At 42.2% G+C, this 26,636-nt stretch overlaps 1 protein-coding gene across 4 annotated transcripts in view; it reads left to right on the top strand.

The window, feature by feature from the left end:
• The window catches only part of LOC119484777 (glutamate receptor 2-like), a 133,147-nt gene that overhangs the window by 36,508 nt on the left and 70,003 nt on the right, over positions 1-26,636 (top strand). For all 4 annotated transcript variants that reach the window (XM_037763859.1, XM_037763858.1, XM_037763857.1 and 1 more), the window contains exons 2-6: positions 435-575; positions 18,115-18,354; positions 20,730-20,851; positions 23,321-23,395; positions 25,433-25,486. In XM_037763859.1, coding sequence (XP_037619787.1) covers positions 435-575; positions 18,115-18,354; positions 20,730-20,851; positions 23,321-23,395; positions 25,433-25,486 — 632 coding nt within the window. The remainder of the gene's footprint in view (positions 1-434; positions 576-18,114; positions 18,355-20,729; positions 20,852-23,320; positions 23,396-25,432; positions 25,487-26,636) is intronic.

The raw sequence follows: 26,636 nt of genomic DNA, 5'->3' as shown, positions 1-26,636 counted from the left end.
AGTTCTGTAAAGATTATTCTCAAACTGCTCTTTTATAACATAATAGTTTGCCTGTCTGTTCCTCACTTTCCTACTGCACATGTTTGTCCACATTTCTTTCATCCATTGTTTTTGTTGTGCATTGTATTGTTGGGACTATGACTACCATTGTCCACATAGGCCCTGTTCACACCTGGTATTAACATGCGTCCTCAGTGATCGGATCACAAGTGGACAGCTTTAAGTACGTCTGTTCACACCTGGCAATAGAATGCATCTCCACATGCGTCTTCAGTGGCCACTTGTGATCTGATCTCACTTCCCCGCTCACAACGCAAATAAACATGTAGTAAACACATGGCTAATACAGCAGCCGTGTGATCTTGTTTATTTAATTGATATTGTATAAATGTCTTGTCTTTCTGACCATGCTCCTGTCTGTGTGTCTGTCTCAGGTGGTTTATTCCCCAGGGGTGCAGATCAGGAGTACAGTGCATTCAGAGTTGGCATGGTTCAGTTTGGGATGGCAGATTTCAGACTGACTCCACACATAGATAACCTGGAGGTGGCCAACAGCTTTGCTGTCACTAACTGCTGTAAGTATCAGTTTTCTTATCTTTTTCTGAATACAGCATCATTGTAGCGGATAATTCTTATATGTTTGAGGCTGCTACAATATTGATATTTGATATCTGGTGTTATTCTATATTTTATTTATCATCAACAGATCTCATGATAAGACTCAAAACCAGGAACGTCAGGAGCGCGTAGCGGCTGCGTTACCTGTTGTTTTTTATTTCAGCGTCCGTGTTAATGTATGTAGAAAGAAAGGGCTGACAGCAGCAGCTGCAGCAGCTGCTGCTGTCAGCCCTGAAACGCAGCTGGTGTGAACACCCGATGCGTGAATCACGCAGCCACCACGCCACGCAGCCACCACGCAGCAGCCACGCAGCAGCCACGCAGCAGCCGCGCAGCCGCCACGCGCTCCTGACGTTCCTGGTGTGTCCCGGGCTTAAGTCCATCTCCTAATACTCTCTGACTTCCCGACCCTGTCTGCTCATCAAGCTCATCTACAGAAGATGTGACTCTTCAAAAACACCTAAAAAATCTAAAGTTCAGATGGATTTTCAAATCACAACAGCACTGGGAATGTTAATTGTTAATCTCTTTCTTAAAAAGTGACTGTATAAGCCTGTTATAATTTTCAAATTAAAAACAAAACTTATTTGACATACTGGAGTTCCTTTCCCTTTGAGAAGAGCAGTAATCCCAGAGGGAAATCCAACAATTGACAATTGGAAACTCTTCTGGTGTAATGGGAACGCCAAACACCAAGTTAGCAACAGGCCATTTTATTATTAACCTAGATAATATTATTACTGATCCTTAATTCTGTCTACAAAGCTCTGATTGGTTTGTGCAAGTAAGCCAACAAAGACCAGACCTAAACAAATCACTGAACACATCAGAGGTGCGGCCAGTGACTCAGAGGTTTGGAACCATGCTACTCTTTGGACTAGATTTATAGCTCTAGTGTATCTATCTCTATTAGTGGAGCGGATAGTGGAAAAATCATACAAATAGTGATACAAGCACCAAATTTGGCATGATGATTCCCGAGGGGACGCTTAGCAAATATAAACGATTGACCACTTGAAAAACCAAGATGGGGGCCATTTTTCAAGATGGCCGCCAAATTGACCGGCCGATAATGGTTTCTCTCATAGAAATTCATCTACTTGGTCGAGTAGGGGATCAGTAGTCCAAAGTTTCCTTCCCTGAAAGACCGATTAAGCAGGAATATGACAAGCTCCATATGCAACACCAGGTGCTAGAACTGGAACTGTGGACTCTCAAGCTGCAAAAAAACACAAAGCAAAGACTCAGCGGACAGCCAGAAAGTAAGAAAAAACTTATTGGAGGATGTTAAAGCTGTAAAAGTTACATCAAGCATACAAGAAAACATGTAACTCTACATCACACATTCAAATTGACCAAGTACATGCATTTCCATAAGAAAAACATTCTCCGCGAGTAAATTGGACAGCCATCTTGAAAAATGGCCGCCATATTGCAGTTAAAAAACTGTTACAACTATCAAAATTAGATCCAGCATGCCAGAAAACATATAATTTGACACCAAGATCCTTCAAATCGATCAAGTAGATGAATTTCTATGAGATAAATCATTATCAGCAGGTCAATTTGGCGGGCATCTTGAAAAATGGCGGCTAACTTGGATTTGCAAGTGGCCAATTGTTTATATTTGCTTAGTGACCCCTCGACAATCATCATGCCAAATTTGGTGCTTGTATCACTTTTCTATTTGCACGATTTGATTGAAAAATGGATGTTATCCGCTCCACTATATGCACTGCCTGCCAGAGGGATTGTCTATCTGATGGAGGCTCCCTAGCCACAGTAGCAGAAGGATTGTGAGTTTGGGTCATTCCTGTTTTGTGCCCTGAGGAAGGAGATACCTCTCTGCAGCAGAAATGTAGTGCTGAACTTTTTGTACTTTCAAAAAAACATGTCTCTGGATTTTGGAATGTTTTACTGTAAACAGTGGTGAAGAATAAATCACCCATGAAAGTGAAATGTTTTGATTGCAATGAGAAAAGTCTTTTAGCATCTATGCCTTATCCTTACTAAACCTCAGATTATTTATAAACACAACATGAAGCAATTTGTTGAACAAGCTTTTTTGCATGATTCGTTCTATTTTGACTGGGAAAAAATGTCACTTATTGACAATGTAGAGTTTGCCTGGCAATCTTTTTATGATGGTTTTATCCAAATTGTGAACAAACATGCTCCATGTTTGCGATTCAGAGTGAAAGGGAGGAACAACACATGGTTCACCCCTCATCTGTCTAACCTCCTCCATGAGAGAAACATAGCCTGGGCTAAGGCCAGAAAATCTGGGACTGATTGGCTCCTTTTTAGACAACTGCGTAACCACTGCACTTTTATCAGAAGGGCCAAATCTGAATTTTATCTTGCAGCCACCACAGAAAATCTGAATAATCCCAGAAAATTCTGGAAAGCAGTAAAATCTCTCTCACCCTCTGAAATACACAATGGGTTACTGCAATGCATTATGAAGGACTCTGTTGTTGTATCTGATAAGTCTGCCATGCTGGAATGTTTCAATGAGTACTTCATTGCTTTCGGTTCCTTGTTTTAACGCCAATGTCCCCCAGATACCTCAGTCATCACTAACCCTATGCAATCCTCAGTGCTTTGTCCTAAACCTGCTGTTTGGAGTGAGCCTTTTTGTTTTACTCCCTTTTCTCTTGCTGATGTGCACAGAGCCCTCGTTACATTGGACCCTCTTTAACCTCCTGGTCCTGACAACCTGGAACCTTACTTTTTAAGATTAGGTGCCGATTTTATTTCCAAACCCATTTTGAGTATTTTTAATCTTACATTTAATCGCAATGAAATTCCAGAGGTCTGGAAATCAGCTTATGTTCTCCCTCTTTTAAAGGGAGGTGATCAAACTCTTTTAAATAACTACAGGTCCATCTCTAAGTTTCCTGTTCTGGCTAAAGTTCTGGAAAAGCTGGTCAGTGATCAACTTAAGGAGTATCTGTCTTCAAATGCTATTTTATCCAAGTTCCAATCTGGCTTCAGAAAGCAGCACAGTACTGTTACTGCAGCAATGAAAATAGTGAATGATTTTATTGAAGCCTTGGACTGCAAACAATTCTGTGCAGCTCTTTTTATTGATCTATCCAAAGCCTTTGATACCGTGGACCATTCTACACTGAAACAAAGGCTTTTTGATAGAGGATTGTCTAACCATGCTGTTGGATGGTTTGTTAATTACCTTGCTGAGAGAGCTCAGTGTGTCAGGGTCGATGGTGCCAGCTCCACAGAAATGAATGTGTCCAGAGGTGTGCCCCAGGGTTCAGTCCTTGGCCCAATATTATTCACTATTTACATCAATAACCTGGGTCAAAATGTTGCAAATTCTAATTTCCACTTCTATGCCGATGACACAGTCATTTACTGTTGTGCCACCACTCTCAGCCAAGCTTATGCATATTTACAGTCTGCTTTTAACATTATTCAGTCACAATTACATAATCTTAAGCTAGTTTTGAATGCAGAAAAAACTAAGCTTGTGCTGTTTTCAAAATCCAAGAAGATGGTTGAATGTACTCCAAGTATTATAACTGTGCAGGGTGAGAAGATTGAACAAGTTCAAATGTATAAATATTTGGGTATTTTAATTGACAGCCAGCTCTCTTTTATACCTTACGTTGAAACACTTAGCTAAAACTAAAACTAAGATTGTATTATCGGAACAAGGGCTGTTTATCTATTGAAGCTAGGGAGAGATTGGTTACTTCTACATTTTTACCTTTGCTAAATTATGGGGATCTGCTTTATATGAATGTATCTACCCAGTGGTTACGAATGTTAGAGCCTGTCTATCATAATGCACTAAGGTTTGTGACTGGTTGTAAAGTGCTCACACATCACTGTACCCTGTACACCAAGGCTAACTGGCCCTCTTTGTCTATGCGGAGGCTCACATTTATTTATAAGTCCATTCTTGGTATACTCCCCTCCTATCTGTGCACTCTCATATCGCGCACAGAACTAAGTAACCAACAAGATGACCAACAAACACAGGACTTTCTTTTCTTTTTTTTTAATTGGAAGAAAATTTCAAGGCATATAAATTACAGAGCAAATTAGTAGTCTTCTATGTTCCACCCATTTTTCCCTCCCACCCCCAACAATAAAGGAGATAACCAATATAACACTCACAGTTACAAGACTTAAGGCAGCAATGACACACTAAACACATGAAATAATAAAACACATACAATATTCACATATACACACACACAGAAAAAAACAAACATAAATAAAATTAAAATAATAGAGATTAAAAAAAGAACAACGCCAATCCAACAAAACAAATAAGAAGGCTCAGTCATCACAACCAGGCGAGGAGGTCAATGATTCAATCTGGTTTAGAAGAGGTTTCCAAGTCTTTTCAAAAGAATTGAGGGAACCCTTAAAGGAAAATCTAAGTTTCTCCAAACCAACGGACAGTAACATTTCTTTCACCCACCTATTGTGAGTTGGAGGTAGAACATGTTTCCATTTAAACAGAATAAGTCTCCTTGCCAACAAGGTGGTAAAGGCGAGAACATATTGCATGTCTTTAGAAATATTGGGCTGAGGGGGCACTCCGAACAAAACCAAGAGAGGGCCGGGGATAATAGCAGTATTTTATGCTACGTTAAGTGTGTTGAAGATCTCGGACTAAAATGTATTGAGGTTCGGGCAGGACCAGAACATGTGAGTGTGGTCGGCTGGAGATTGCCGGCACCTGTTACATGAGTCTGTTAAATTGGGATACATCTTAGATAGCTGCGCATTTGTATAATGGACTCTGTGCACGATCTTACATTGTAGGAGGCTGTGCCTAGCACAGATGGAGGAAGAGTGGACTAATCATAAAATATGCTGCCACTGATCATCCGTTAATACAGTACCCAATTCCTGCTCCCAGTAGTCTTTAGGGCTCTTTGTCGAGTGTTCAACTGTGGGACCAATGATACGGTAAATATTAGAGATTAACTGTTTGTTTTTTTTCGGGTCAAGAGGAAATAAGGAATCAATGAGGGTTTCTGGCCGGCGGCCAGGGAATTTAGGCTGTTCCTGTCCCAAAGTGTTGTTATTTTGAAGCGAAGTTTGTGACGTGTTTTCAGTACTTATGTTACATTAATTGGTGTACATTTCTTACTTAGTTTGTGTACTTCTTTCAAACTCCACCATGATGTTTTTCCTAAACCTAACTAAGTGGTTGGTAACGGTAACAATGTGGCGTTAAATGACGAAATGCGAAAAGCCTATTTATATGCCTTCCCATGAGATCAGGTTGTATTTTTTTAACTGGGGCAGTATAGAGTCATGTTACCTTTCAAATTCAGTATCTGTGGAGAAAAGAGTAGAAGCAATGAGAACGAGGACTCCATGCATGCAGTATACTCTGCCTTCATCAGAGCCTGATGTAATGATGGCCTGAAGCTCAAAGCTCTGCTATTTACAGAGTATTGTGATAGCAGTGAATGCATGCAGTCCTCGTTTTCCGCTGTCTACACTCTTGTTTTGCACCTGTTACAAATAGATATGATGTGCAGATACTGTGACCATCTCATTTAGTCCACAAAGACTAAACGCCTACCTTAGATAATTGGGAAGATGTTTTGAGGAACAGTTAAAATCAGGAATCCTGCATGTTCAAATGTTTGATACATTTTTATAATATAATTATATACACTTAAGAATTATATAATGCTACATATACATATAGTCCTGGCAAATATACACATATTGTACTGTCCATAGTAAGAGGTAGTACTTCCCATACAGTGTGTGTGTGTGTGTGTGTGTGTGCGTGCGTGCGTGCGTGCGTGCGTGCGTGCGTGCGTGCGTGCGTGCGTGCGTGTGTGTGTGTATGGGGGGATGAGGGGAGGCGAGGCATTAGGCGAGGATGCATGGTGGGCGGTTGGGGGATGATGGAGGGAACTATGATGGTTGTTGAGGAGAGTGATGGCCTGTTCAGGGTTCTGATTGTTCTGGTGCTGATGAAGGCACTGAGCTGGGTGTGATGGGTTAGCCACTATCCTACTGGTCTGCCTTCTTGCTCTGGCGTCGTGCAGGAAAATCACAGGCAACTGTTCCTGGCCTGAGAGCCGCCTGGCTGTTAGCATGATAAATGTCCATAAATGTTGCATTAGCACCACCTACTGGAGAGCGCTAGTTCTTCCTTACACTTGTGAATCTTTTCTTACACATAAAAGTCTGAAAAGGATCCACAGGAATCCGTTGAGATTCACAAATACGTTTCCATTTTAAAATACTAAGTTGGCGATTCGCAAATATATAATAATATAATATAAGGTTGTGAATGTCGAGCCATGCAAATGTAAAAATGTGACAATGTATTTGTACAGCTGTTTGTGTTTATTTACAAATGATGATATACGAGTTGTAAATTAGAGGCACAGATACAGATGGAGATTTACAGATACAAATCACTACATTTATGTGTGCGTTGTGTTTTACGAGACACAAGTCACATGACATTTTACGAGTCACGTGCTCCCTGCATTTGTGGATTTTGTGTGTAACAGCACGGAAAAGAATCCACCGAAGTAGGTGGAGATACACAAATATATTTCCTTTTAAAAAATGCTAAGTTGATGTACAAATGATGATATATGAGTTGTAAATTAGAGGCACAGATACAGATACAGATTTATAGATACAAAAATAGATTTACAGACAGAAACCACTCTGCATTTATTTGTGCATTGTGCTTTACAAGTTACATAACTTGACAAGTATACTGTGACTCTAACTGAATGGTATTGTTAAAGTGTACATTTATATTCACATTGTATTCCAAAATCTATGCAGCTCCACTTGTCATTAATAGAGCAAGGAATTATATTATATTATTGATTGATTGATTGAGTCATGTTCATATATCAGGATGTCAACTCAAAGCACAACCTTATTTTCTGAGCAGAGAACATAAGTACTGTACATTGTTACCACCCGGCTCAAAGGCTGCAACAAAAATGGGAATAGTGAAAGGCATTTATTTAACAAACTAACAATAAATAATTACACCGACGTGGAAAGTCAGTAATGTGGCATGTGTGGGTGTGTGAAAATGTCTGCAGCAAACAAAACCGTTGTTCCAGGCAAGGGAGAGAGAGGCATCTGTGGGAAGGTAGGGAGCTTTTATGTCACCACCACACCGAGCCTAGAGGCCTGTACTACGAAGAGAGTTCAACATACCCAGGGTATCTTCTTATTATCTGGCTTAACTAACCCTAACAAACGAGATCCCGCTAAACGGTCCTACGAAGGTGGTTATCAACTCGGTAAATCAACCCAGGGATTCTCTATCTGGCTGTGAGCGCATTCACATGAATGAGGTGGTGTTTGCAGCATCTGACCAATGACAGACATGGACAAGTCCACAGACCTGTGTTGTAGACACACAGGCAGAGCGGCACATTTTACAAAAGAAGAGTAAACTACTAGAAAATTTCACAAGAAATTTTGACCAGTGTGCCTGGTGGTGGTCGGGGGGGTGGGGGATTCAGACTGTCTGAGGTCTATAGTGAGGTCATCACTGTAGGGCTATTCGCTGATATATAATGTTTACATAGTTTTGAAAATGTCTACATTTGCTGTGATTGGCTAATGTGAATTTCGCTCCTCTTATTACTGTATACGCCGATATATAATGTTTGTCATGTCCTCCTCATCTCTGTATTTGACACACACACACTGCATGCTGCGTGGGTGTCTGGCACTGGTTGCCATGGTGATTTGGGCACCGTGAGGAGTGTTTGTTTCCTGTTATCATACGTAAGAGTTTAGGGCTTTTATTTTGAAAAACTAGGTGAATCCCTAATTTCCTGTTATCATACAATGAGATTTGGGGCCTTTTAATCACAGGTGTAATTAATAACATTAATTATGGCCTAATCCATTGAAGCCCTGGTTTAGAGCATGCTGGCTTACTAAAATGGCTGTGACACAGTAAATAGAGTGTGTGTGTGTGTGTGTGTGTGTGTGTGTGTGTCTCTATGTGTTAGTCAGCCTGCTCTGATTGGCCAATTTGAATCACCTGTCTAGCAACTACTCTATCAAATGTTGCCGTGGTGATGGCCACTGCTAAGCACCGTCAGTGAGACAGTTTATAGTAGGAGTTAACCAGAGACGTACGAGTCTTAAAAGTGCTTGTCAGACAAAAAACGTGACTCCTATCGCTTAGATTGTTTATGAGACGAGTAAGGACTCTCAGATGAACACATGGTGCGAAATTTGGGTGTGTAGTGTCAAAAGTGTGACCTTGGCAGCAGTTTCGAAAAGTAGTAACTTTTTCTCGGATCCATAAAATTGTGTGAAATTTAACATGAGCCCCTGTGGGAAGGTAGACTGGAGTTGCTCTCACTTCCAGGCATTTTTCGCCAAATGTGTAAGTCCGACTGATTCCATAGCTACATGACTGCGACCAGCACAAAATGTCCTACAATTTGATGAAAAAATTATCTATGAAGACTGAAAATTTGGGGTTAAGGAGCAATTTGTTTGGAAAACTTTCAAAAGATTTTAAAGCTTTCCTCCACTCTAGCGGTGATGTCACGCACTCTAGCCCTTAACGATCAATGCAATACACACCCATTATAAAATCTGAAAATTTCACAAAACGTTAACTGCAATTTTGTGAAAACCGTGCCGGCTATCGAAATGCCCATTCGGCCCAATAAAGTCCTAAGTCTCGTGACCCGTTCGAACTTTTAATCATGTTTCTATGTTAAAGTATGGCGACTCTGTATGGCCCCAAAGAGGAGTGTTTTTGAGCACTCTTCACATCGATTTTCCATTCATTCCTATGGAGCAAAAAATCATGCTTTCGCACGATTGTTTCGGAAACCGCTGCGCAAATCTCTTAGAAAAGTCATAGCACACAATTCCTGATCATTCCGCACGTTTTGAAGTATTTTTTTTACAGGTGTTGGCAACGCTGCGGAAGGAGTAGCGCGGCAAGGTTTTAGGCAGAAGAAGTCAGAATATTAAAAGTAAGCCCGTCGGTTTATAGACCAGTGTGCCTAGAAGCACAAGGCTTGCCTTGTGCACGCTGGAATTAAACAAATACGAAGAAGTTAAACACTTAATCCAGACTAAAAATAACACAGTTGAAGCTGCCAAATGCAGAAAGGAAGGCTGGCAAAAGAAAAAATTGCCATTGTGTGAATGCGTAAATTAACAGATTTATTAATTTAACGGAACACTCTCAAAAGTCAGATATAGTCATCTAGATATAAATAGCTTTTAGAAGTGCAATGGATGGATGGGTTACAATTTATTATACCCTTAAGCAACGATATCACGTCTATGACTGTTTCAGTCTTATTTCAGCTGCGTCCTCGTCTCCGGCGGTGTGAAACAGAGTTGAGAGCAAGTAAAAAAAATTTGTAAATGTGTGTAACATTTTCATATGATCTTCGCACTGAGCTCTGATTGGTCAGTAGGCGGTGCTTACGAGTTATACGAGTTGATCTGAACATAACCTGCTCCGGATCAGGTTAGGTGTTCAGCATCAGTTACCATGGTGATCTACCCCGGTAAGAAGTGATCCACCTTCGTAGGACGGAAAACCCTGAAGGGTTAACCCTGAAGTTACCTCGCTAACCACAAATCCTGCTTCGTAGTACAGGCCTCTGTTGTGGTTCGTCAGCCTGTCCACCCTTCGCCCTGCAAAACAAAGCAGCAAAAGGACACCGGGACACCTAGTGGAGGAGAGGGGTCGTCACAATATGCATTAATTAATACAGTATATAATGTACATGAATGCAATATCATACTCAGGGAGATGAAATTAGTCTCTTTATTTCTAGAGTAAGAACAAGGTCATTAAAGTAGGACAACTAAATATAGTTGTAGACAAGGACTTGTCTGTGTACACCCTTCAAATAAAAAAATTAAAAAAGCAGGTCCTAACATTACAGGTAATGTTAGCTCTCTTTGATAACATAATATGGTAAATATTTAATTAAGAAAATAGCACTCTTTTTCAGAGTTCGGTGAGAATCTCTCATGACTTATGCTGGCATGCCTACACAGTGCCGGCTTAGAGGGCACAAAAGTGGACATCTTCATCCAAACATTTCTCTGGAACCCTGTGTCTCACTACTTTTATTACTTGGCTACTCAAAAACATATTGAGAATTTCAATTTCAATTGACGGATAACAATTTAATTTGCACGTGTCATACAATGTTGCACCACTTTGGTCCAGACTGAAATATCTCAGCAGTTATTGGATGCATTACCATGAAATTGTGCACAGACATTCATATTCCATTGAATAATTGTAATAACTCTGATCATTGGACTTTTCGTCTAAAGTGCGTTGATGGTAAAAATTTTATTTAGTCCTATACTTTGGTATCTGACCAAATACCTGCAAAACTAATGACACCTGATCAGGTGTTTGGAACTAATTAACAACTAAAATAGCACTCGGAGAGCGCAGACCTACACCAAGGTGCCTGACTTTAAAAACAGATCACAGCTCACAGATCACAGCTCACAGCTGGCGGTACCGTGAGGTGGTCTTCTTGTTATTAACACGGTGTGTTTCTGTGTAACGTATCGGCGGATGCCTCTCTCATTCAGCACCCTTGTTGTGTCTGTATAACGTTACACTACGTTGTCTCTCATCCCGTCATCTACCGCTTTGCTCTTTCTCACCGCGGACGCACCTCGAAGTCTCGCCACACATCCACACACGTATCTCTCTGCTCTCAGAAGGAGGCGGGGTCATGCGTCATCAACGCGTCATCAGTTACACTGCGCATGTGTTATACCCTGTGGTCTTAATGCTCAGGCTGATTGGAATTCTTAAAAAATTATGTGGATCGCCACCAAAATCTAATGGATTGTTCATTGTGCCACCCCCAACCCCTCTAAAAATCATTCAAATCCATCACAGACTTTTGGAGTAATCCTGCTAACAGACAAACAAACAAACAAACCAACAAACCAATGCCTGTAGACTTGGCGGAGGTAAAAATATAAGCATGCTAACAAGCTAAACTATAATGGTTACAGCATTATTTCTTGTAGCAGATTTAATAGTCAATCATTAATTAATATCAAAATATGTATATGTAATTAGTAATTCAAAATTATGAATCATAAATCCATGTGTTGGTGTAAAATATGAAGGAGATTGATGGCACTCAGCTTCAGCTATCACCCACAATTAGTTTTAATATAGCCACCCAATTTTGAAAAAACAGGGAAAACTTCCAAATTTGCTATTAATCAACTCTAGCAACCCTGAGTCTCATAATCTGAGGGTGGCTACAGGGTTCTTGGGCATAGTGTACAGTGATTTAAGTTGTTTTATATACACACGCAAATCAGATGATCATTGTCTGTACAAATGAAATGTTTATTTATCTAACTACATATCTACATAGCCCATATGGGCTAACAAGACACTACAACAACCAAGATGGCCACATGACCAGTCATAACATACAGTTCCACAAATTGAAAGAAAGAGAATGAGAAAATGCCAGGTTTCCATGTATTTTCTATAAATCTTGCTAAGGAGAAAAAATCTCCTCATTAAAGAGCCAACTTATAAAACATATAACCTTCAGACACCCAAAACAGATCCAGGTACCTCAATTGAATTTTTTCAAACAGATGATTAGTCGAGTCACTGAACATAGGGCAGTGGAACATAAAATAGATTTCATCCTCAACAACACCAAGATCACAAATATTAGGGATGCACCGATACTAGTATTGGGTATTCGGTCTGATACTGTGCTCATGTACTCGTACTCGCAAAACGGCTCCGATACAACGGCACCGATACCACTTTACGGTGGTGCGCCCGACCCCGCTGGCCGGGATCCCACCTCAGCCAGCGTGCACCGGCCCTCACTTTCATTAAACCACGGGATTTTGTTTGCACCCTCTGACTCGTGCGTGCGTTAAACTCCTTGGTCCGTGTTTCAAGTCGGGTCGGGTTGGTTGCTGACATAGCCGCAGACCCCTGGTGCCTTTTACGAGGGCCGAGCCCCGATCTGGCGGCACGACGCGGTTGGACAGTCCGCCCCGATCGAAAGTCGCACCGGGAGCAGCAGGCCATCCCCCGCGGGGAGAGAGGGCGCAGCCAGCCCTTTGTCCCCGGTGCGGCAAGGTCCGCCACCTTCGCCCCGAGCCTTTCCAAGCCGACCTAGAGCCGGTGGCGGCGTACCGCCTCGTATGAGGGACTCCCCAGTCTGCCGTGTGTCGCTCACACCCTCCAGCTGGATGTTAACGAGGGTCTTTTGGCACAGAGAAGTACTTGTATCGGTACTCAGTATCGGCGAGTACCCAAATGTAAGAACTTGTACTTGTACTCGGTCTTGTATCGGTGCATCCCTAACAAAATATTCACATAAACGCTGCTCTTCAGGAGTTCCTTTATATCTGCCGATCTCAACTGCCAGCGGTAAGGTACCAGTTCTTAACTGAGCACATAAGGACCTCTGCCCTCTCTGTAAATTCAATTTGATATAAGGTTCAGTGTGTAATAGTCGTCTTATTCCAAATCTCAACCTTCCATTGTTCCTTATGTGTCATTAGTAGTTTTTGTTTGACTATATTTATGTTACACTGCAAATTATTCCTGAAAATGAACCTTTCCCAGTTAAAGATCTTTTTGGCCTTTCCTCCGGTAACTGGACCAGGTGATTCCACAGCCAAACTATTTCACGTCTGCTTTAAAGACACAACATTCATCCCATGTCCCCTTCAATAGCCTGCTTAGCCGTGTATATATATATATGCAACCCAATGGCTCATGGCTCGACTCTGGATAGCACTACTAGCAGGGGCATCCTTAAAACCCCATACTCCTGCAGCATCAAATAATATTGAGCCAGCCATTGAATCATTTTTTGAAAATGTTGAAAAACCAAGGTCAGGACATACAGTAGCTTTATTTTATTCATTACAGACCCAAACGCTCTTCCAGCTGACTCTGCAAATTATTGTATTCCCTCTGAAAAGCAGATATTTTCATTAAAATATTAGTAGTTTGTTTCAGCTTCCTTAGGTAGGCCATCTTAGGACATGGTCGTCTCTGTTCCCTCGATGGGATTCGGCATGACCCGTTTTTCTCCGTCTCGGTCTCCATCTCTCTCTCTCTCTCTCTCTCCATCTCTCTCTCTCTCTCTCTCTCTCTCTCTCTCTGGTGCAGCGGGTCTGTATATCTCACCCCCCTTTCTTTCATAGCTGGAGGAGGTCACATGGCATCATTGCCATTCAAAATGCCTTTCATTTAAAGGTATAATATGTAACCGTTGTTGGTTGTAAACACACGGCCCCTCCTCCTTGGCTCAGCTGGCGAGTGAGGGAGAGAGAGCAGCGATGGTCAAGTGACTCTAGGGATCGCAGCGATAGGGGGATGGCGTTCCATAAGATGAGTGCGACAGCTTGAAAGGCACGGTCACCTCGGGTGTTATACCCCATATACTGTTTTATAACTGGAATTTGGTTTTGTAACTAACATAGCTTTTATTATTTTTCTTTTTAAAATCTCTTTTTCTTCATTGATGATGGAACCGTTGTGCGCCGTGCAGTGAAGCTGCAGCGCAATTCAGGTCTCAGCCATTGATGGATCTACAATCAAGGGCAGAGAAGCAGAGCAGCGAGAGGGATGATCTGGAGCGTGTTAGAACCTAGATAGTTGGCGCGTGTTAGAACACTGAACAAGAACATAGAACATAAATTAGATGAACCTTATTATCTGGACATGTAGGTATATGAAACACTACAACAGACAGGCCAGTATACACTGATCAGCCATAACATTCAGACCACTGACAGGTGAAGTGAATAACATGGATTATCTGGTTACCATGGCACCCGGCAGTGGGGGGGATATATTAGACAGCAAGTGAACATTTTGAACTTTGAACTTAGACGACTGGGTCAGAGCATCTCCAGAACTGCAGCTCTTTTGGGATGTTCCCGGTCTGCAGTGGTCAGGACCTACCAAAAGTGGTCCAAGGAAGGAAAACCGGTGAACAGACAGAGTCAGACCCGAGGCTCATTGATGCACGTGGAGAGCGAAGGCTGGCCCGTGTTGTCCGATCCAATAGAAGAGCTACTGGAGCTCAAACTGCTGGAAAAGTTAATGCTGGTTCCGATAGAAAGATGTCAGAACACACAGTGAGGAGCAGTTTGTTGCGTATGGGGACTGGTCAGGGTGCCCATGCTGTCCTAGTGTTATGGCTGATCGATGTATGTAGATATATATATATATGATATATATGTGCACTTATTACACAGTAAATGAATTGATTGATCTCCAAATGTCACACCATTCTGTCAGGATGACAGCCACAGAGAAAAGGGAGGGGGTGGGGGGGTCTTCTCTCATGAAGCAGACAGGCTGCTGTGTCTGTGAAACTGAGCTTCAGTGAGATAACAGTTATCAGGAGAATAAAAATTCAACTTATACAACAAGAAACTAACAGAAATGTAAACAGTACTGATTCTCGTAATCTTAATTATATATATATATATTTATACAGTATATATATGTAACCCTCTCTTGATTATAATATGCTTTAAACAGCAGTATCTAGGATGAGCTTGATATGAGACTGGGCTGTCATTTCAATTTTAAACAGGATCCTGAGTTCTTAGCGGTTGATGGTGAGCTGGCTAAAATCTTCCATTACCAGTAGATGTTATCAGTACAGGCATGCTAAGTTCCCTTTTTCTCTTCACAGGAATGTAGTTCAGAATATTACCATGCGCTTGTATTTAGAAACGTTAGGGTCCATACGTTGGTGCACATGTAATGAAAGCGATTCCTTAGTGAACGCAACAGTTCAGTGTTTCGAAAGAAAAAGTCTCCAGTTACTCACAAAACCACAATACACAGCTCAGGAGGATCCACGAGCTGGAAGAGGAGGTAGTAGAATGACGAGGTGCAGCAGCATTTGTCCATGAAAACATGCAGGTTACTGGCGCTGAGTCTATCTTTACGGGCAGTGCTAATTAGCAAATTAGCTCCAGATAATCACGTCTTCTCCAGTTCTCTTGGTAAAAGCTACGCCCTGACTGCTGACTTTCTCTCCCGACAGTTCGGGCATAAACGTCCACGTTTGATAGTCCAAGACTGTGCACTTACACACTTTTCAAGTAACAGAAAACAATTAAACGTGGCTAAACTGGCTGTAATTTCACTTTAAGCTGGCAGAAAACTGAGTAACAGAACTACGACTTCCGTGGGAATTAACTGCAAGATAATACTTGTGCCGATACTTGAAAAGTATTTTAGTCTAAACATATTATTGAACTCGATGTTTAACTTGATTTTGACCGCACAACGATACACACAGCTCTCCGCCCACACGTGTCTTCGTGAGGTCCAACTTCATTCTCCTGTTTCTTTTTCCCGAGTTTTCTTTTCCCCAGTTCTAAGGTGTTTACTGATTTGCTTAGAGTACAGCGCCCAAGACAAACTGATTGGCTGAGATTACTTCACTCAAGGAAAACTGAAAGTACATTGGCTCATTACCCAGGAAATGAAATAAACAAGGAAGCAAAGCATTATGGTAAATGTAGTTTTTATTGAATTTACCTATGAGAAAACGCAGTCTCTTCACTTAGCAATGTTTAGTAGGTCCATATATATATATATATATATATATATATACGGGAAAGTTTATTCTAGGGTGCTGGAAAGGAGGCTCCGACCGATTGTCGAACCTCGGATTCAGGAAGAGCAGTGCGAGCTGAGCCAGAAGGCGAACGTTCCAACCCTCACCTATGGTCACGAGCTTTGGGTAGTGACCAAATGAATGAGATTGAGGAGACAAATGGCTGAAATGAGTGTCCTCCGTAGAGTGTCTGGGCTCAGCCTTAGAGATAGGATGAGCAGCTCAGACATCTGGAGGGAGCTCGGAGTAGAGCCGCTGCTCCTTCGCATCGAAAGGGGCCAGCTGAGGTGGTTTGGCCATCTGATCAGGATGCCTCCTGGACGCCTCCCTTTGGAGGTTTTCCGGGCACGTCCAACTGGTAAGAAGCCTCCGGGGGAGACCCAGAATAGGCTGGAGAGATTATATATCTCGTCTGGCCTGGGAACGCCTCGGGGTCCCTAAGGAAGAGCTGGAAATCGTTGCTGGGGAGGGGGACGTCTGGTATTCTCTGCTTAGCCTGCTGCCCCTGTGACCCAGCCCCGGCTAAGCGGAAGAAAATGAATGGATGGATGGATGGATATACAGTATAATACGGCAGTTCATCACGTACAGTACAGCAGTAGAGACTGAAAATGACATTTGGAAATCATCATTGGGACCAACCCGCTGTCACTCTTGTATTCTGCTGGTTGTTGATTGGGAGGTTATCCTCCCTTGGAGAGTCATTTGACGTGTTGTGGCCAATAACAGATAAGCATGAAAAAAATGAAATGCATTGAATTGATAGGACAGGTCCCGCCTCAAGGGAGGACGAGGACGTGCCGTCCTCCTCTACCCCCCACGATGCCCACAACCACTTCACACACACAGGCTGCCTTGCAGTTGTCGCTGTTGAAGCATTTTAATCAGGATTTGAATAATGGATTTTTTTCGAAAGAAGAAAGAAAAGTTATTTTATAAATGATACTGAGATTTGGTAATGGTTCATTTCAAACAATTACTCTTTTTTATATTTTCATCTCCCTCTTGCCTCTCAAAAAAAATATAGAGGACGAGCAACCTCCTTTGCCTCTATGGACCATCCTCCACTGAACTCAATGTACAGGCTTAACTGCATGGAGTCAGATCATCTGCAAACAGTCAAAACTGCATTTATTAAACTAAAAGAATAATCTAGACACATTATTTATAAACAATTACAGACCCATATCAAACCTCCAATTGTTAAGTAAAATTATTGAAAAGGAAATTTTTCAACAGCGGAAAATCTTTTTGATGTCTTCCAGTCAGGATTTCGACCACACCACAGCACATACGCTGCTCTCGTAAAGGTCTTCAATGACATCCACCTAAACACAGACAGTGGCAGGGTTTCAGTCTTGGTATTAGATCTCAGTGCTGCATTCGACACAGTCGACCTCAACATATTACTAGACAGACTGGAAAACCGATGAGCAGATGAGCAAACTCAGATTATGGAAAACAACAAAATATCCATCCATAATTATGCAGATGACACACAGATTCATATAACATATATCTGTCTGACATTTTTAGCTGTAGCATTCAAGTGTTCTGCACTCAGAACTGCCTGCATTCATTTACAGATTTGCATCCTGATTCCTTCATACATATTAATAGGTATTTGACCAAGCCTAAATGGTATTACAGAGGGCTGAAGGTTTAGCAGGTAAGTATTATGACAGCATTACTCTGTCACTGCCTATGATTTAACCCAAACCCTGTATGCCTCTGTTTGTCTGCGTCTGTTTAATGTTGTATTAAAATCAAATCTCTCTCTCTGTCCTCTTTCTCTCTCTCTCTCTCTCTCTCTCTCTCTCTCTCTCTCTCTCTCCCCTAGTTTGTTCCCAGTTCTCTCGAGGTGTCTACGCCATTTTTGGCTTCTACGACAAGAAGTCCGTAAACACCATCACATCCTTCTGTGAGACGCTACATGTCTCCTTCATCACACCGTCTTTCCCAGCAGAAGGAATGAATCAGTTTGTTCTCCAGATGAGGCCGGACATCAAGGGGCCGCTAGTGTCATTAGTGGAGTACTACAAATGGGAAAAGTTTGCGTATCTATACGACAGCGACAGAGGTAATGGGAGTCTCATTGTTTATCATATAGAGCATGTGATTTTAGCGCTGCTTGCTTAAAAGTATACTATGCAGCAATTATTGCTTACTGAGACAGAGAGAGAGAGTAACTGATGGTCGAGCAAGCGATAGAGTGAATGAAGAGAGGGAGCGGCGTTAGTGAGAACAAAGCAGCGAATCAGAGAAATAAAATGTTATTTTACGATTGTTTCACGGCGGTTACGTTCTAAAGCCCAAATAAACTCACAACTGACTCCACACAACCCTGCAGGAAGTAGCAGCATTGGTGGATTTTTAATGAATGCAGCCGAAGCAAACGCTTCATCCTGTCTGCTGTGGGCGGGGGGGCTCACCCCCTCCCTTGGTCAAACAGACACACAGACCTGCAGCTCTTCATACATCCATGACACAGACAGAGCAGAGGAGAGAGAGCCAGAGACAGTGTTGTAACCTGGTCACTACCTTTTTATAAAGTCCCCACCTCACCTGCGCGCTGTTATTGGCTGCTGGGGGTTTCACCCTTGCGTGGTCCCAAAGGCTCTTTGCTGACGCCCAGAAGAGTCCTGAACACAGTCAAATAAGAAGAAAAGATCAAATCTAGGCAGAGAGCAGCACAATTCTAGTGGGTCAGAAGAGATGATTGAGAGAGATTATTTTCTAGTCTATACATTGGTTTTTTTTAGGAAATTCCTGCATAGTATACCTTTAACTTCTAACACAATTGCAATTAACGGATCCCTTGATTTTGTTTTTGAAAAATCCAAGTTGGGAATGAATTGGAACGGTCTCTGGTAGACAAGTAATGTGATACTGTTTGTTAATTACCTCAAACATGTTTTGGAGATTTATTTTTATACTTTATATACCAATATATCTGTGATATAGCATATTATTCTAGCTTCATGATATATGATGATATATGGCCATGCTTCTGTATCTATCCTCCTTTAAATATCTCTAGGTCTATTCGTAGATAGATAGATAGATAGATAGATAGATAGATAGATAGATAGATGGACGGACGGACGGACGGACGGACGGACGGACGGACGGACGGACGGACGGACGGACGGACAGATAGATAGATAGATAGATAGATAGATAGATAGATAGATAGATAGACGGACGGACGGATGGATGGATGGATGGATGGATGGATGGATGGATGGATGGATAGATAGATATTGTGATCTAGAAGTACACTGTCCTCAGACACTGACATGGAGGAGATGTCAGGATGGCTTGGTGGTATATCCACCTCCTCTGTTTCAGGGGCCTCTTAGATATCCTTTGACTTGGATGACCTCCAGTATTTGAAGCAAGTAGCTTGTGCACACATACAACTGCTATTTAATTTTTCATATACATAATGAACATTTCCTAGTCGTGTTACTGCCTCTTGGACAAAATTACAGATCTCAATAGAATCTCAGTTGTAGTTATTTTCAACAATGACCAGTGGCGGCTGGTGGATTTTTTTTTGGGTAGGGCCAATCAATTTCAACAAACATCCTAGTACGATTCAATGCAAAAAAAGGTATCAAAAAGCGCTACTAGTGCTTGGCTGTTCCATTGTCATGCCGTTAAAATGGGCTGTGAGAGAAGAGAAGTGGAGAGAAGCGAGAGACGAGAAGACAAGATCACGCGAGAACTGACATGAGCCCTGACGAGAACAGAGAGAGACACACGTGAACGTGCGCGCGCACACCATGGGCCAAATCAGTTTGGCCCTCCCGGAAGTCTTTTTTACGGCGCTGATTGGATGAATTGTATGTCATTCATGCTTGTAATCATATATCTTTAATCAGTGATTGGCTGTACTGCTTATTAGACCCGCCTTCCTTGGGCCAAATCCATTTGGCCCCAGAAAGTGCACGTGCAGCAGAGCAGCTGAGAGGTGCACTAGCAGAGAGTTCAAGGAGGAAAGCAGATATTTGGCGCAGTTATCCTATTTTACAAATGTTACGGGTATATTCCATAGGTCAAAAACACACATATTGACAATTTTTAGAATTTTTAGAATTAATAATTTTATAATTTTTTTTTTTTTTTTTTGGTGGCTCAAGGTGGGTGGGGCCAGGCCCCGTGGCCCTCTATTGGCCGGCCGCCACTGACAATGACATATATTGAAAGCTGAACCTACATAGAATTGATAAGGGATTTGGAAGGATTCGGATTGGGTAAGCAGGTTCAATATTGGATTCAGATTTGTTCAAATTCTGTAGAACCTAAACCCTAGCTGGTAAACACTGAATAATGCCAGCAGTACTAAAAGGGTTGTATTTCGGATTTATCTGCAGCGCTTTCCTTTTAGCCCTGTAGCCCACAGCAAAAAAGATGTTTAGCATTCTAATTGAACTAATCATGTGTGTGCAGGTCTTTCTACTCTTCAGGTAATACTGGACACTGCAGCAGAGAAAAAATGGATTGTGACGGCGATAAATGTAGGAAACCTCAAAGATGAGAGGAAGGATGAAGCCTACCGCTCCCTGTTTCAGGTACTGCTATTCTGTTGATACACGGCACTGCATGCTGTTAGTACTTAAGCCGGGAACACACCAGGAACGTCAGGAGCGCGTGGCGGCTGCGTTACCTGTTGTTTTTTATTTCGGCGTCCGTGTTAACAGGTTAGAGCAGCCACACTGCCCGCGTGAGACTCAGCTGCGTCTCTTCTAGAGAATAGAGGTCTCGCCTATTTTGATCTGTGCCACGCGCGTTTCACAGCAACAACAGACAGTGAAAGTGATCTATTGACTGTATATTAACATCATATCAGCAAGATTACTACAGTTTTGATGTCTATCTATAGAAAATGTTACAGAGATGAAAAAAAGTAAAGACTTATCTTTAAATCAACACTTCCTGCTTTCATTTCAAAATAAAAGCCCTCAAGTGTTTTTTTCTGTGGACAGAATTCCTTCATTTGTGAACACAAGGCTTTTATTCTGAAATATGTGCCAGACAGTGTTGTAGAACATGCAGTGACTTGGAGAGCTCCATGAATGAATATAGTACAGAGTTTTAATTGTGGATTATTACTATTATTTACAAATTACCACACGTTTCTTAACCTTTCTCTGTCTAAAATAAATATAATGATATTTATAATGAAATGAAATGGCCATTAAAAGGCAAACTATGTAGAAAGAAAGTGCTGACAGCAGCAGCAGCAGCAGTAGAAACAAAGCAGACAAGCAGCTGGTGTGAACACCCCACGCGTGAATCATGCAGCCACCACGCCACGCAGCCACCACGCGCTCCTGACGTTCCCTGTGTGTCCCTGGCGTTACATCATGCATTTTTGAAGCACCTAGATACTATGGTCAACAGGGTGGTGCATCTCTCGCCCATCACCACAGATTCCAAGTTGCAGTCAGGACAGTGAGTAGTGTAGTGTCCAAGGTGGATAGTGTGGAACTCCTGCCTGTAATGCCCTCCCAGTGAAGTAACTTCTTGACAGGTGAAAAGAAGTGGCTGGTGACATAGTGTCATGGAGTGTCTCTTCCCAGTCCAACTGTGGAGTGGCGTGGCAGGGCAGCAGGGACTCCACAATAATGATAATAATGATAATGCTAAATATTACCACTCCCATGTGCTGCAGTATCACAATGTACTCTGAGATCAGAAAACAAGCGTTTCATCATGTGGAATCTTGGTGCCATGCTTTTACGCACCCGGTCTTATCTTATTTCATTTTAGGTTTTGGGGAAATGTAATTGGTGCTAGCTATAGGGAAAATAGAGACAGTGTCGTTGAAAAGTTATACACTTGTTAATTACCCACCAAAGAACCTACTAACGGTCATTACATAGAACGAGAAGGGGGGAGTTAAAGGGACTGTTTGTAAGAATCAGAAATTGCTTGTTAACAGCGACACCAGTGGCCGTTAAGTCAACGAAAGTCAGCGTCTTGTTGCTTGCGCTCGCGCTTGTGCTCGCTCTACATTGACATGAACGAGCATCGCTCAAAACAGTGAGGCGACACACGTCAGCTAAAACCACAATATAACTATATTTCAGCTGCTTGTCAGTAATAAATAGATAGATTGATAGATAGATAGATAGATAGATAGATAGTAACTTTATTAATCCCAAGGGAAATTCAATGTTAGCAGACCAGACGAAGGTCTCTCCATGAATCAAAGCTGATCCTAGTGTTGGCTTTTCCTGCCTCAGTCTCCCATCCGCGGCCGGAGGGAACAGGGGAGACACCGGAGTCTTGGTCGGAGACGATAATGTTTCTCTCTGCGGAGCCCCGTCACTTCACAAGACACGGGAAACCTCTGTTGGTCTGGAGGAGCTGCAGCAGTTATTTCTGTACAAACGTCCACTGTACATTCACTAGATATTCTCAGAGCTAAACTAACTCTTCTGCAGTGTGGAGTGTGTAGGCATGCATGTAAGAGTGAAGCGAAAGAGCGAGTGAGAACGAGCGCGGTGTGTGAGTGAAGGCAGGCAGAGGAGCAGAGTACAGCAGAGACTCCTTAGTTTAACAGACGGGCTTCACTAGATACAACCAAGAGGTTTTGGTGCTTCCGTGTAGTTTGTGTTGGAGTCTGAGTCTGAACAGCGTAGACACACGTGAGCGCGCATGGGACACCGACCCGCAATGATTTATTCGTGTAAGAAGTTACAAACAATCCCTTTAATGGTTTCTGTGGTTTTGTTGAGGTCTACATTGGTGCATTTACAGTACCTACCGATTAAGTGAAAAAGAAATAGTCACTCTAATTGGGTACAGCTTTGACCTGGCCTAAGGTCGCGGGCACTATGCAGCGTGCAGCTGGATGACTCACTCTCTACTGCACCTCTCCTCCCACAGCCAGCCACCAAAATACCAAAGTGGTGCAGGTGAGGAAGGAACCACACCGTGCCTCTGTGAGATACCACTCTGTGTTTTCAGAGCTATGTTTCAGGTTGCAGGCCTGCACAACATTAAGGACTTTGGAATACTTTTCTGTTTTTTAGGACCTGGAGATCCGTAAGGAGCGACGAATAATCCTGGACTGTGAACAGGACAAAGTCAAAGACATCATGGAACAGGTTGATTCCAGTCTTTTCACCACCACTACCATTACTACTACTACTGCTACTGCTACTAACATAATTAATAATGTCCATCCATTAACAAGAAAGCTTCTTCTACCCTTTGAACATGTTACCGATCCATCCTCCCGGATGTCTTCTGGTCATCTGGCACAGACTTTGCAGGAATACTCTGCCATATTGAATTATATGGCATTTAAAAGCAGACTTTAAATCTTCCTTGTTTTTTGTTTTTTTTATATTTGGTTAGTTATGTTTTTTAAATACCTGTTTGTTAGCATCTGTACACAATGCATTTACTGTGCTTTTTTGTTGTTGTTCAGAGCACATTGTATTTCCCTGCAATGGAATGTGCTTTTGTACTAAACTTGGAAAAAAAAGTTTGGAAATTTGTGTTTGGTGGATTATTTCTCTGTTGTTACAATGCTAATGATCATTGTATTTTACATTGTTGGAAAGCCTGTTTATTTACCTTCACAATGATGTCCAACTTGTAAGGATCATGCATTTGTGGGATGAGCAGCACAGCAGCAACTCAAAACAAGAGTCAATACCAACAGGAGAATACACTGTTTACCATTGGCAGAGAATTTTGTCAAATTTTACTTTGGCGCTCCCCACATAATCAGCTGAGCTGCTCATCCCACAAATGCATGATCCTTACAAGTTGGACATCATTGTGAAGGTAAATAAACAGGCTTTCCAATGATGTAAAATAAAATTAGCATTGTAACAACAGAGAAATAAACCACCAAATACAAATTTCCAAACTTTTTTTTCCGACTTCATATATAAAGGTAGGAATTCTCATTGCTGGTTTCATTTTTGATCAGGTTCCAGGTAGATAAAATAGCCACTTCGCTAAGCCCTAAGGCTAATGAATCTCTCACAGAATCTCTATTTCTCTCAACTCCTTTTTGTTAACAACGAGCAAAACATTCACTTAGAAGGCTCAATATGCTTTCAGTTGAGCCTGTGTCCTTACACGGCCAAAGGTCATTTGTCTATGATTCTGTGTGACGTGTGTAAAATTGTTTGGGTTTGATCAGCGGATGAGGTGCTGGATTCTGATTTGATAAAATGATAAAATGGAATTATTGGGTCGAGCATTTGCTCAGACTCCACTAACATTCTTCAAGATGGCAAAGCACGCTGACCTTTGAGTTACTACAAGGAACTTTAATTTTGTGTTGAAACCAACAAACCAACAAACCAACGCCGGTGAAAACATAACCTTCTTCTAGGCCTTCGGCCTTGGCGGTGGTAATAACGAAACCTAAATCATTTCTTCTGATGTCTCGGGGAAACGGACCCAATGACAGGCTTTCTTCTCGCTGATGGTCTCGTTTGCTTATGTAGGTCGTATAGAGGCTTCAGTATTCCATTGAGACTGTTTCATAACCAGCTCCTTGTAGTAACTTTAGAGCTACAGCTGGAAACATTAATAGAAACAACTTTTAAACTGTCACTCTATCCTGACAGTAAGTAGTACATGAGACAGAAAATCATGTTCCTCTGGTGTCCTCCGCTGCTCCACACAGCATATGTGCAGGATTTCACAGACCGGAGGAAAACAACCAATCAGAGCCGAGGAGTCTCTAAAGCAGCTGTGAGTCACTGCTGGTGAAGCTCCTGAATTCTGATCAAACTGTCAAACTAGGCAGCGCTGATCAAATATGAATTAATATTCTGATACTGTAATGTCTATTTCTCTCCTCAATTGTTTCCAGAAACATCTTGTAGTGTACTGTTTAGCTGTAAAATGAGAAAGTTTGCTCCGGCTGGTGGGCGGTGCTTGGTATTTCCTCAACTGAGCTCAACAAAGGCGGCTGGGTCACAAACTTTCTCATTTCACAGCAACGATAGACCGGCAAATGTTTAAAAAACACAGCAATGCATTTGATTTTCATAACAGTTTTTATAGCAGTATAACAGTTTTATAGTATTGATGTAGTGTAAAGCTCTTTGAGTGGCCGGAGAATAGAAACCGGTCCATTTACCACACTGACACAGCTTGTATTCTTTTCCCATCAGGTGATCACCATAGGCAGGCACGTGAAGGGATACCACTATATCATCGCTAACTTGGTGAGTCACCGTCCAAACGCTGCTATGTATTTCTGATTAATGAAGATATGTAGTGATATATATTGAGATATTTCAGTCATTGACTGGCATCCAAACAAGCTGCAAAAGGAGGGCAAGTAACCAGGCAGGCCGCACATTTACAAATGTATATTAGGCCGGCAGAAATAGCTGCAAAAATCAGCAAAGATGATCTGTGGGTTACTGCTGGCTGACTGGCACAGGTATATACAGTATACAGTAGAGCAGCAGTGCCTGAGTGGCTCACGGTCCAAAAGCCTATTCTAAGTGGATTGTGAGCAGGGGCCTCATTAAAGAAACTTCCTAAGTCTGAATTCCTATCTTAGCTCAGTTTAGGATGACATTTAGGATGTTTGGTATTACAGAAACATGTTTCCTATAACTACATTTAGGAAACAATCCTATCATATCTTAGGATAGGAATTACCCATTTACAGAAGCTTCTTATGCCCGGTTCAGACTACACGATATCAGCCTGATTACAGCCCGACACGGCCGTCGTAGGGGATCGGGAACGATAAATGAGTGTCGTGTTCAAAAATCGATCCTCTTATCTCGTGTAGTGTGTCATAGCACACGACAACCGACGCCACGTCTGGGACGCCCCACGACACCCCGGGGAAAAGTCTAGCCTGTCCGAATTTTTCGTCTTGACATGCCTAGTGTGACATCTCCAACAACGTGTTCCTTTGCGTTGACCGATCAGGTGCTCTCTCCAGCGCGCAGTCGCAGTCAGGTCACTTGGTAATAAACAAACATGGCGGTAAGGAGGAGAGGGATGCCGAGTTTGCTGCCGTCAGGTGGGACAACCAAACTGACTGAAGTATGGACAGCCCATACCGTCCTCTCTGTGCCACCCAGGAGCGCATCCACAACCGCTTTTTCTTTCTTTTCTTTTTCTTTTCGCAACACCAGACCGCCAGCATCACACACAATGCTTCTGTTGCCATGATTGCCAGTTGCTTCAACCGCCTCCCCGATGACGTCTGAACTCGCGCATGATCGTGGAATACGACGTGCCGTGATTGGTCGTGGTCAAACGTGTAGTCTTGCCAGTCACCCGACCAAGACACTGCAAGAGTTTATGGCACGGCTGTGATCGTTAGATCTGACATGGTGACCATCGTCAAAG

This window comes from Sebastes umbrosus, chromosome 3 (genome assembly GCF_015220745.1).
Source record: "Sebastes umbrosus isolate fSebUmb1 chromosome 3, fSebUmb1.pri, whole genome shotgun sequence".
Classification (NCBI taxonomy): Eukaryota; Metazoa; Chordata; class Actinopteri; order Perciformes; family Sebastidae; genus Sebastes; species Sebastes umbrosus.
Note: the sequence above shows the minus strand (reverse complement) of the source record. Positions and strands in the feature narration are given on the sequence as shown.